This window comes from Bombina bombina, chromosome 1 (assembly GCF_027579735.1).
Source record: "Bombina bombina isolate aBomBom1 chromosome 1, aBomBom1.pri, whole genome shotgun sequence".
In the NCBI taxonomy this organism is placed as follows: domain Eukaryota; kingdom Metazoa; phylum Chordata; class Amphibia; order Anura; family Bombinatoridae; genus Bombina; species Bombina bombina.
In genome coordinates this window covers 1104549093-1104561302 of record NC_069499.1, presented here as the reverse complement: position 1 = coordinate 1104561302, position 12210 = coordinate 1104549093, and the positions used below count along the sequence as shown (strand labels likewise).

Here is a 12210-nt window from a genome sequence, read left to right as displayed (position 1 = left end):
TAAAACAACAAACATATTGTCAGTTAGTTGGCAGCAAACCACTGGATGTTACTCCTGTAAATGTAGAGATACTTACTGGCTGACATCCTGAGCAAGCTTCCCCCGTCCCTTCAGAACCTGCTGGTGAAGCTCCTTCAGTGTTATCAGACCTGGAGAGAGAAGCCAGCCACATTATACCTAAGCCATTACCCCTCAGACACCGATTTTGCAGATCTACACAACACAGGTATTTAATAAACCGGATTTGTGAGGAAATAAAAGATAAAAAAGAGAAATAGATTTCTAAAAAAATTCAACAAACTACATTTCTACATTTTCATTATTATCCTAGTTTTCATCAAATAAATGAAATCAGTATTTTATTAAATGTTATTGTCGGGGGGGCGTGTCCTAGCCGCAGCAAGTCGCAACATGGAGAAGCTCCCTCTATAACTCTACATTTTGTTATCTCTTTCCTATCCAACTATATTCACGCATAAATTGTGAACTTAATAGAGGAAAAGCCAAGGAGTTGTTTGATGCCACAGATTACCGTTTCCATCGGCAGCAAAATTACTCTGAGGTTTCAAAGATTGACGGCTGCGGCCTCATATTTATTTTACATTCAGCTATCCCCCCCCCCCGGTTTGTTAACAGCCGGGTACAATCATCTCATGCTAGTGACTATCTTAACTTTCTCTCGACACCCTATGCTTAGATATGGAGGGGGATTTTCAGGTGCAGATGCAAATAATGCTAGAGGGGCTAGAGCTACAGATGCTCCGCAACTTTGAGGACTTACACCGTACCCTGCAATCTGCTAGGGGTAAGAAGGATTACGAGTTATCAGGAGCGGTAGAAGTAATGGGAAGCACTACGCAGCAGGAGATATCTAACCTAGATGGACAAAACCGCTCACTAAATCTTACTTGCGATCCTCAGCCTGGTCTGGAAATGGAGGAACTAGTAGCCCCGCAGGGGGCCTTCTATACACGAGAGCACGTATCACTACAGACCGGATCCAGTACTCATCTTCTTGCTACAGCGTAAAGTGACTTTCAGAGTGGTGACAGTATAGACAAACCAGAGAACATTCGAGCTTTGAGCAACATTGAGATCGACTATTCGCCTGGAGCCGTCTCCTGCACTCATCACTATCAGCCGAAGAATGCCACCGGACTCCCCTTAGTCGTCTCTCTGGATGGTGCGGCCGGCCTCCAGAGGGGCGATGGGGCCTCAGAGACACAGTTTCTCTCTGCAAATAAACAGCAAAGTGGTGGGTGGCGATCCAGCGGAATGGGTTATGTGGTGAATATCTTCACAAGTAGCGTACAACTACCCACATCTAAAGTCCTGATCTATGCAGGATTGTCGTTTACTCGGCCTCCAAGCGGGGTTGCTGATTTTCTCAGAAGTAACTGCCCTGATCCAGACCAACTCTTCAGAAGTTGAGTGGGTTAATCATAAAGACCCACTTTCCCATGTGAAGTACTGGACATTGCTGCTCTAAGTTACAATCCCCTCTTTTACATGTTTATGTTTCTGAGCCCTACTTGTTGATGCGAATCCCTATATGTTTGTATGTTTTTGCACTCCTGAGCTTGATGCTCCGTTCATTACTCATGCTGATGCTCTTAACTTTTGATATAGCTCATTTATCTCTCAAACCATTGGCTTGATTTAGTTTGCATGGTATTAGAATAGCCTTATTAATTGTTTTACATCCAAAGCGGATGTATAAAATTTATTGTTAAGTCCCCAGTCTAGCATATAATGAGGGTATATGTTACATTACAGATGGAAGGTGGTGACAAATCATAATAGTTGTTGCTGCTAGATATCTAGGATTATGTTCCCCTCTTTTGCACCTATTAGATAGATATTCTAAGTACTACGCGAGAGAAACAGGGAGCAATATTACTTTGAAGCAGATTACTGTTATAACTTTGGTTAAAGGTTCCCTTCTTGGATGTGAGGACTGGGGTCTTTACCTTACCCGCTCCTAGCTTATAGTCACCCCATATTTTATGCCTTAATTTGTGTTACTTAGGTCCTTAGCCACTATCAGCTCTCCTTTAGCATTATGCCTATAAATTGACCTGTTATTACATCTGTATCCTGACTTGTTTAAGAATACATATATATACATATCCTAGGCATATACTACTCCCTCTATATGAATATACTCAGCTCCCCCTCCATGTCATAGTATACACACTAGCCCAAATAGAAAACATTTTACTTTATCTTTCCCTCTTCTCCCTTATTCGAGTGGCTCTTGCCCACTGACTTCCTTCCCCAATACCACCTAAGAGAAAAAGAGGTTCCAATTCAGTTTGTTTAGTCCTTGTGTTAATTTTATCCCTATCACAGTTGCTTATTGTTATATAGAATGTCTGATTTCCTATCTTTAACATACAGGGTGTCATTATTTATGCCTTACCGTTGTTTGTGTAATGGAGAACTATGAAGTTTGTAAAATATATATGAACAATTCTTTATTAGTGAATAGCTACTCAATTTAGATTGTTAGTTCTCCTATTCCTCACTCTGTTGAATTATTACTTGCAAAACATGCTGTAACCCGTAGATATTAATATCTTTATCCGGGATGTCGCTGTATAGGTCCTTAATTGTTGACTTACAAACTATGTGTTATTCTTAACGCTGTATCATTTAACAACCTCAATAAAAAATTAAAAAATAAATAAAAATGTTATTGTCGAGCCAATTGCACAAATGCAACTGGAGCATTGACACTGCTTGCAAGCAATCTGTACGGCTTGAATCTGTGTGCTGGCGTCAAAGGTTTCTATAGTGCATTAGTTAATGGTTTGTATAGCGCGTGCGTTAGCCTGGTGCAGATCAGTAATCACGCTAGACAGCACCGATGCATAAAGCCAATTCAGAACCCACACTAAAATTATTAACGGGAATGCACAAAGCCGTTCTAGTGCAAAACTTCCAGTTAGGTAGTAGAGTAATTTTTGCTAACCACTTTCTCTGTTATCGATACATATTAGACATAGCACATACACATATAAATACATATACCCTTTTCTCTGGCCACCCCATATACCTTATACCCCTTTCCCCACCCCCTCAATCCTTTTTTCATTTTTAACCCCTTGTTCCCCCATTTATCAAGTCTCAATTCAACTGCAAGTGATAATACTTAATATCAACCTTGCGCTCCCCCCCTCTCTTTTGCGCTCTCTCTCCCCCCTCTCTTTTTTTCTCTGTCTCTCTCAAAAGCAATAAATAAGAAACTAGTATTTCTGATTATGTGCGAGTGCAAATCAAACTTGTGACTTGGCATTACCACCATTTTTAACTTTCCATTGCAAGTATAGGCCGTGCTACAATAGAAACCACAAAAAATGCTTTGATTAATCCCCTTATGCCTTTTGCATGTAGGTACTACGTGTCACAGGGTACTTTGCTCAACGTACCCTGATGATGTAGTACCTATGTCCAACCTTCTGCCTCATGCTGCAGACCTCGCTGTCAGCTTTAACAGCTAAGAAGGCACCTGCCTTCATATAGTATATAGAAGCGCTGATCGTGCTGCCTTTACCATATAAAGGCAGATCACTGATGCAGACAGTGACACTCTGTGCTGATGCCGAAGTAAGAAACGATCGTCTGGGGTTGCTGTGTTCCTTGTTCAGAGAGGAATTGCCTGGTAGTTCGGCGCTGGACTGACCGTAATAGGCGGGATCAGACTGATATACTACAGGAAAGTTCTACTCTGTGAAAAGCATTACTGGGCTAAAAGAAGCTGCACCCAGGTGGTAAATCGCCAAAGAACAGGCCAACAATGGTATTGAGATGGTTGTATAAATAAAATACTATCAGACAGCTGCCAGTAGGTGCGGCCACCGAGGGGGAAGAGTTAGAGAGCTGTTTGCAGGGAATGATCAGGAAGTTGGGTGAGTGAGGAAGGTTCCTTACCATACAGATATAAAAAAAATACTATCCCTAAACTGCATACTGACGGACTGTCTGGTGGTGACAAGTAGGGAGTGAGGGAGGGAAGAGAGCTGCTTGGGAGGGATCAGGGGAAGGGAGGTGTCAGGTGGGAGGGTGATCTCTACCCTACAGCTAAAATTAACCTTACAAGCTACCTCTACTTATCTCCTTCACTATCGGGAATTTCAAAAGTGTGGTGCGCAGCTGCAATTAGCGGCCTTCTAATTGCCAAAAACAATGGCAAAGTCATGCATATCTGTTGTTTCTGAACAAAGGGGACCACAGAGAAGCTTTTACAACCATTTATTTTAGGACTAGTCCTAAAGCCCGTTCACACGGGCCATTTGTTTGCAGTAAAGCGGTCCCACCCCTTGCTCTCTCTCTCGCTCCCCCTCTCTTTTGCGCTCTCTCCCCCTCTCTTTTGCGCTCTTGCTCCCCCTCTCTTTTGCACTCTTGCTCCCCCTCTCTTTTGCGCTCTCTCTTGCTCCCCCTATCTTTTGCTCTCTCTCCCCCTCTCTTTTGCGCTCTCTCCCCCTCTCTTTTGCGCTCTCTCCCCCTCTCTTTTGCGCTCTCTTGCTCCACCTCTCTTTTGCTTTCTCCCCCCCCTCTCTCTTGCTCTCTCTCCCCCCCTCTCTCTTGCTCTCTCTTCCCTCTATTCTGCTCTCTCCCCAATCTCTATTTTGCTCTCTCCCCCCTCTCTATTTTGCTCTCTCCCCCCTCTCTATTTTGCTCTCTCCCCCCTCTCTATTTTGCTCTCTCCCCCCTCTCTATTTTGCTCTCTCCCCCCTCTCTATTTTGCTCTCTCCCCCCTCTCTATTTTGCTCTCTCCCCCCTCTCTATTTTGCTCTCTCCCCCCTCTCTATTTTGCTCTCTCCCCCCTCTCTATTTTGCTCTCTCCCCCCTCTCTATTTTGCTCTCTCCCCCCTCTCTATTTTGCTCTCTCCCCCCTCTCTATTTTGCTCTCTCCCCCCTCTCTATTTTGCTCTCTCCCCCCTCTCTATTTTGCTCTCTCCCCCCTCTCTATTTTGCTCTCTCCCCCCTCTCTATTTTGCTCTCTCCCCCCTCTCTATTTTTATTTCTCTCCCCTCTCTGTCGCGTCGCGTCCCCGACTGGTCACGGATTGTCAGGTAAGGCTAGGTGTGTTTGTCCTCGTGCTGTCTCTACTGCGCATGACAGCTTCGGACAAACACACTTGGCCTTTTATATAATAGGATTGCAGTAGTAGTGTGTAAATAATCTCAGTGAGAAACCCAAAGCAAAGCCATGCATGTCTGTTTTTTCTGAACAAAGGGGACCACAGAGAAGCTTTTACAACCATTTATTTTAGGACTAGTCCTAAAGCCCATTCACACGGGCCATTTTTTGCAGTACAGCGGTCCCACCCCTTGCTCTCTCTCTCCATCCCTCTCTTTTGCGCTCTCTCTCTCTCCATCCCTCTCTTTTGCGCTCTCTCTCTCTCCATCCCTCTCTTTTGCGCTCTCTCTCTCTCCATCCCTCTCTTTTGCGCTCTCTCTCTCTCCCTCTCTTTTGCGCTCTCTCTCTCCATCCCTCTCTTTTGCGCTCTCTCTCTCCATCCCTCTCTTTTGCGCTCTCTCTCTCTCCATCCCTCTCTTTTGCGCTCTCTCTCTCTCTCTCTCTCCATCCCTCTCTTTTGCGCTCTCTCTCCATCCCTCTCTTTTGCGCTCTCTCTCCATCCCTCTCTTTTGCGCTCTCTCTCCATCCCTCTCTTTTGCGCTCTCTCTCCATCCCTCTCTTTTGCGCTCTCTCTCCATCCCTCTCTTTTGCGCTCTCTCTCCATCCCTCTCTTTTGCGCTCTCTCTCCATCCCTCTCTTTTGCGCTCTCTCTCCATCCCTCTCTTTTGCGCTCTCTCTCCATCCCTCTCTTTTGCGCTCTCTCTCCATCCCTCTCTTTTGCGCTCTCTCTCCATCCCTCTCTTTTGCGCGCTCTCTCCATCCCTCTCTTTTGCGCGCTCTCTCCATCCCTCTCTTTTGCGCGCTCTCTCCATCCCTCTCTTTTGCGCGCTCTCTCTCTCTCTCCATCCCTCTCTTTTGCGCTCTCTCTCTCCATCCCTCTCTTTTGCGCTCTCTCTCTCCATCCCTCTCTTTTGCGCTCTCTCTCTCCATCCCTCTCTTTTGCGCTCTCTCTCTCCATCCCTCTCTTTTGCGCTCTCTCTCTCCATCCCTCTCTTTTGCGCTCTCTCTCTCCATCCCTCTCTTTTGCGCTCTCTCTCTCCATCCCTCTCTTTTGCGCTCTCTCTCTCCATCCCTCTCTTTTGCGCTCTCTCTCTCCATCCCTCTCTTTTGCGCTCTCTCTCTCCATCCCTCTCTTTTGCGCTCTCTCTCTCCATCCCTCTCTTTTGCGCTCTCTCTCTCCATCCCTCTCTTTTGCGCTCTCTCTCTCCATCCCTCTCTTTTGCGCTCTCTCTCTCCCCCTCTCTTTTTGCGCTCTCTCTCTCCATCCCTCTCTTTTGCGCTCTCTCTCTCCATCCCTCTCTTTTGCGCTCTCTCTCTCCATCCCTCTCTTTTGCGCTCTCTCTCCATCCCTCTCTTTTGCGCTCTCTCTCCATCCCTCTCTTTTGCGCTCTCTCTCCATCCCTCTCTTTTGCGCTCTCTCTCCATCCCTCTCTTTTGCGCTCTCTCTCCATCCCTCTCTGTTGCGCTCTCTCTCCATCCCTCTCTGTTGCGCTCTCTCTCCATCCCTCTCTTTTGCGCTCTCTCTCCATCCCTCTCTTTTGCGCTCTCTCTCCATCCCTCTCTTTTGCGCTCTCTCCATCCCTCTCTTTTGCGCTCTCTCCATCCCTCTCTTTTGCGCTCTCTCCATCCCTCTCTTTTGCGCTCTCTCCATCCCTCTCTTTTGCGCTCTCTCTCTCTCCATCCCTCTCTTTTGCGCTCTCTCTCTCTCCATCCCTCTCTTTTGCGCTCTCTCTCTCTCCATCCCTCTCTTTTGCGCTCTCTCTCTCTCCATCCCTCTCTTTTGCGCTCTCTCTCTCTCCATCCCTCTCTTTTGCGCTCTCTCTCTCTCCATCCCTCTCTTTTGCGCTCTCTCTCTCTCCATCCCTCTCTTTTGCGCTCTCTCTCTCTCCATCCCTCTCTTTTGCGCTCTCTCTCTCTCCATCCCTCTCTTTTGCGCTCTCTCTCTCTCCATCCCTCTCTTTTGCGCTCTCTCTCTCCATCCCTCTCTTTTGCGCTCTCTCTCTCCATCCCTCTCTTTTGCGCTCTCTCTCTCCATCCCTCTCTTTTGCGCTCTCTCTCTCCATCCCTCTCTTTTGCGCTCTCTCTCTCCATCCCTCTCTTTTGCGCTCTCTCTCTCCATCCCTCTCTTTTGCGCTCTCTCTCTCCATCCCTCTCTTTTGCGCTCTCTCTCTCCATCCCTCTCTTTTGCGCTCTCTCTCTCCATCCCTCTCTTTTGCGCTCTCTCTCTCCATCCCTCTCTTTTGCGCTCTCTCTCTCCATCCCTCTCTTTTGCGCTCTCTCTCTCTCCATCCCTCTCTTTTGCGCTCTCTCTCTCCATCCCTCTCTTTTGCGCTCTCTCTCTCCATCCCTCTCTTTTGCGCTCTCTCTCTCCATCCCTCTCTTTTGCGCTCTCTCTCTCCATCCCTCTCTTTTGCGCTCTCTCTCTCCCTCCCTCTCTTTTGCGCTCTCTCTCTCCATCCCTCTCTTTTGCGCTCTCTCTCTCCATCCCTCTCTTTTGCGCTCTCTCTCTCCATCCCTCTCTTTTGCGCTCTCTCTCTCCATCCCTCTCTTTTGCGCTCTCTCTCTCCATCCCTCTCTTTTGCGCTCTCTCTCTCCATCCCTCTCTTTTGCGCTCTCTCTCTCCATCCCTCTCTTTTGCGCTCTCTCTCTCCATCCCTCTCTTTTGCGCTCTCTCTCTCCATCCCTCTCTTTTGCGCTCTCTCTCTCCATCCCTCTCTTTTGCGCTCTCTCTCTCCATCCCTCTCTTTTGCGCTCTCTCTCTCCATCCCTCTCTTTTGCGCTCTCTCTCTCCATCCCTCTCTTTTGCGCTCTCTCTCTCCATCCCTCTCTTTTGCGCTCTCTCTCTCCATCCCTCTCTTTTGCGCTCTCTCTCTCCATCCCTCTCTTTTGCGCTCTCTCTCTCCATCCCTCTCTTTTGCGCTCTCTCTCTCCATCCCTCTCTTTTGCGCTCTCTCTCTCTCCATCCCTCTCTTTTGCGCTCTCTCTCTCTCCATCCCTCTCTTTTGCGCTCTCTCTCTCCATCCCTCTCTTTTGCGCTCTCTCTCTCCATCCCTCTCTTTTGCGCTCTCTCTCTCCATCCCTCTCTTTTGCGCTCTCTCTCTCCATCCCTCTCTTTTGCGCTCTCTCTCTCCATCCCTCTCTTTTGCGCTCTCTCTCTCCATCCCTCTCTTTTGCGCTCTCTCTCTCCATCCCTCTTTTGCGCTCTCTCTCTCCATCCCTCTTTTGCGCTCTCTCTCTCCATCCCTCTTTTGCGCTCTCTCTCTCCATCCCTCTTTTGCGCTCTCTCTCTCCATCCCTCTCTTTTGCGCTCTCTCTCTCCATCCCTCTCTTTTGCGCTCTCTCTCTCCATCCCTCTCTTTTGCGCTCTCTCTCTCCATCCCTCTCTTTTGCGCTCTCTCTCTCCATCCCTCTTTTGCGCTCTCTCTCTCTCCATCCCTCTCTTTTGCGCTCTCTCTCTCCATCCCTCTCTTTTGCGCTCTCTCTCTCCATCCCTCTCTTTTGCGCTCTCTCTCTCCATCCCTCTCTTTTGCGCTCTCTCTCTCTCCATCCCTCTCTTTTGCGCTCTCTCTCTCCATCCCTCTTTTGCGCTCTCTCTCTCCATCCCTCTTTTGCGCTCTCTCTCTCCATCCCTCTTTTGCGCTCTCTCTCTCCATCCCTCTTTTGCGCTCTCTCTCTCCATCCCTCTCTTTTGCGCTCTCTCTCTCCATCCCTCTTTTGCGCTCTCTCTCTCCATCCCTCTCTTTTGCGCTCTCTCTCTCCATCCCTCTCTTTTGCGCTCTCTCTCTCCATCCCTCTCTTTTGCGCTCTCTCTCTCCATCCCTCTCTTTTGCTCTCCCCCCCCCCTCTCTTTTGCTCTCCCCCCCCTCTCTTTTGCTCTCTCCCCCCTCTCTTTTGCTCTCTCCCCCCTCTCTTTTGCTCTCTCCCCCCCTCTCTTTTGCTCTCTCCCCCCTCTCTTTTGCTCTCTCCCCCCTCTCTTTTGCTCTCTCCCCCCTCTCTTTTGCTCTCTCCCCCCCTCTCTTTTGCTCTCTCCCCCCTCTCTTTTGCTCTCTCCCCCCTCTCTTTTGCTCTCTCCCCCCTCTCTTTTGCTCTCTCCCCCCTCTCTTTTGCTCTCTCCCCCCCTCTCTTTTGCTCTCTCCCCCCCTCTCTTTTGCTCTCTCCCCCCTCTCTTTTGCTCTCTCCCCCCTCTCTTTTGCTCTCTCCCCCCCTCTCTTTTGCTCTCTCCCCCCTCTCTTTTGCTCTCTCCCCCCTCTCTTTTGCTCTCTCCCCCCCCTCTCTTTTGCTCTCTCCCCCCCTCTCTTTTGCTCTCTCCCCCCTCTCTTTTGCTCTCTCCCCCCTCTCTTTTGCTCTCTCCCCCCTCTCTTTTGCTCTTTCCTCTCTCTCTTTAGCTCTTTCCTCTCTCTTTAGCTCTTTCCTCTCTCTTTTTGTCTCTCCCCCTCTTTCTATTTCTCTCCCCTCTCTGTCGCGCCGACCACGCCCCCGACCGGTCACGCCAACGCTCCCGTCAGCCAAGCCCACGTTCCCGCCGGCCACACCCACTTTCGCCGCAAACAGCATGGATTGTCAGGTAAGGCCAGGTGTGTTTGTCCTCATGCTGTCTCTACTGCGCATCACAGCTTCGGACAAACACACTTGGCCTTTTATATAATAGGATTGCAGTAGTAGTGTGTAAATAATCTCAGTGAGAAACCCAAAGCAAAGCCATGCATGTCTGTTTTTTCTGAACAAAAGGGACCAAAGAGAAGCTTTTACAACCATTTATTTTAGGACTAGTCCTAAAGCCCGTTCACACGGGCCATTTTTTGCAGTACAGCGGTCCCACCCCTTGCTCTCTCTCTCCCCCCCTCTCTTTTGTGCTCTCTTCCCCTCTTTTGCGCTCTCTCTTGCTCCCCCTCTCTTTTTGCTCCCTCTCTCCCCTCTCTCTCTTTTGCTCCCTCTCTCCCCCTCTCTTTTGCTCCCTCTCTCCCCCTCTCTTTTGCTCCCTCTCTCCCCCTCTCTTTTGCTCCCTCTCTCCCCCTCTCTTTTGCTCCCTCTCTCCCCCCCTCTCTTTTGCTCCCTCTCCCCCCCCCTCTCTTTTGCTCCCTCTCTCCCCCCCTCTCTTTTGCTCCCTCTCTCCCCCCCTCTCTTTTGCTCCCTCTCTCCCCCCCTCTCTTTTGCTCCCTCTCTCCCCCCCTCTCTTTTGCTCCCTCTCTCCCCCCCTCTCTTTTGCTCCCTCTCTCCCCCCCTCTCTTTTGCTCCCTCTCTCCCCCCCTCTCTTTTGCTCCCTCTCTCCCCCCCTCTCTTTTGCTCCCTCTCTCCCCCTCTCTTTTGCTCCCTCTCTCCCCCTCTCTTTTGCTCCCTCTCTCCCCCTCTCTTTTGCTCCCTCTCTCCCCCTCTCTTTTGCTCCCTCTCTCCCCCTCTCTTTTGCTCCCTCTCTCCCCCTCTCTTTTGCTCCCTCTCTCCCCCTCTCTTTTGCTCCCTCTCTCCCCCTCTCTTTTGCTCCCTCTCTCCCCCTCTCTTTTGCTCCCTCTCTCCCCCTCTCTTTTGCTCCCTCTCTCCCCTTCTCTTTTGCTCTCTCCCCCTCTGTTTTGCGCGCTCTCCCCCCCCCCTCTCTCTTTTGCGCTCTCTCCCCCCTCTCTCTTTTGCGCTCTCTCCCCCCTCTCTCTTTTGCGCTCTCTCCCCCCTCTCTCTTTTGCGCTCTCTCCCCCCTCCCTTTCTATTTCTCTCCCCTCCCTTTCTATTTCTCTCCCCTCCCTTTCTATTTCTCTTCCCTCCCTTTCTATTTCTCTCCCCTCCCTTTCTATTTCTCTCCCCTCCCTTTCTATTTCTCTCCCCTCCCTTTCTATTTCTCTCCCCTCTCTTTCTATTTCTCTCCCCTCTCTGTTGTGCCGACCGCGCCCGACCACGCCCCCGACCTTGTCTGGGGTTAACTGCCTGTGACTCTGGGGACAGCACAGCTTCCTGTGTGTGCCAGTGAGCACCCAGGGCTGAGCATGTTACAGGGTCATGGGATGTGTACCTGGTCCGGTATGAGAGTGCAGTCCTCTTCCGTGTTTTGTATATGTCTAGGGTGATTACATAAGCCTGTGCACCCTTCCCCTGTTCCCAGTTTGTTTGGATTTGAGAGCTTGCATTGTTTGGCTGTTTTAGGGTCCAAGGTATTGGAAAGGACCTTGATGTGGTACCTGGGCTTGTCCCATTTGGCCAAATGCGGTAACTAACCTTTCCATTTTTGCTTTTAAATCTTAGCTGAGAGCTTGTGAGTGCTGGACTTTCTCTGTGTGTTAGTTACAAACAGCATACTCCAGTACTCCCAATTAGATTAGTACAATTCCATGTTTTTAAATTATATACAGGCAATCGTACAAGGGGATAGTAAGAAAAGTAATGTATAGAGGAGAGAAAAATAGACAATCCTATCCAGCACTCACTAATTCCTAAATGTGATAAGTGGATTAACCTCTAAAGAGAAACATGTAGCACAATAGAAAAACAGAATTTATGCTTACCTGATAAATTTCTTTCTCTTGCGATGTATCGAGTCCACGGATTCATCCAATACTTGTGGGATATTCTCCTTCCTAACAGGAAGTGGCAAAGAGAGCACCTACAGCAGAGCTGTCTATATAGCTACTCCCTTAGCTCCACTCCCCAGTCATTCAACCAAAGGCTAGAAAGAAAAAGGAGAAACTATAGGGTGCAGAGGTGACTGAAGTTTTTTAAATAAAAATATACCACCTGTCTTAAACAGACAGGGCGGGCTGTGGACTCGATACATTGCAAGAAAAAGAAATTTATCAGGTAAGCATAAATTCTGTTTCCTCTTGCAAGATGTATCGAGTCCATTGTTCCGCTTTTGTAACTGGGCGAATCACTCCCATGGTATGTAGGTCTTCTACACAGCGTAAGAACACCTCTCTCTTTGTCTGGTTTGCAGACAATTGAGAAATGTGAAATCTCCCCCTTGGGGGGGAGTCTTTGAAGTCCAGAAGATATCCCTGGGACACAATTTCTAAAGGAGAGAGAGAGAAGAGAGAAAAGAGAGAAGAGAGAAAAGAGAGAAGAGAGAAAAGAGAGAGAGAGAAAAGA

General features: G+C 48.8%; 1 protein-coding gene across 1 annotated transcript in view; it reads right to left on the bottom strand.

The window, feature by feature from the left end:
- The window catches only part of SNF8 (SNF8 subunit of ESCRT-II), a 55263-nt gene that overhangs the window by 10778 nt on the left and 32275 nt on the right, over nucleotides 1-12210 (bottom strand). Inside the window, exon 5 of the mRNA XM_053697251.1 lies at nucleotides 77-149. Within this exon, the coding sequence (XP_053553226.1) occupies nucleotides 77-149 (73 nt within the window). The remainder of the gene's footprint in view (nucleotides 1-76; nucleotides 150-12210) is intronic.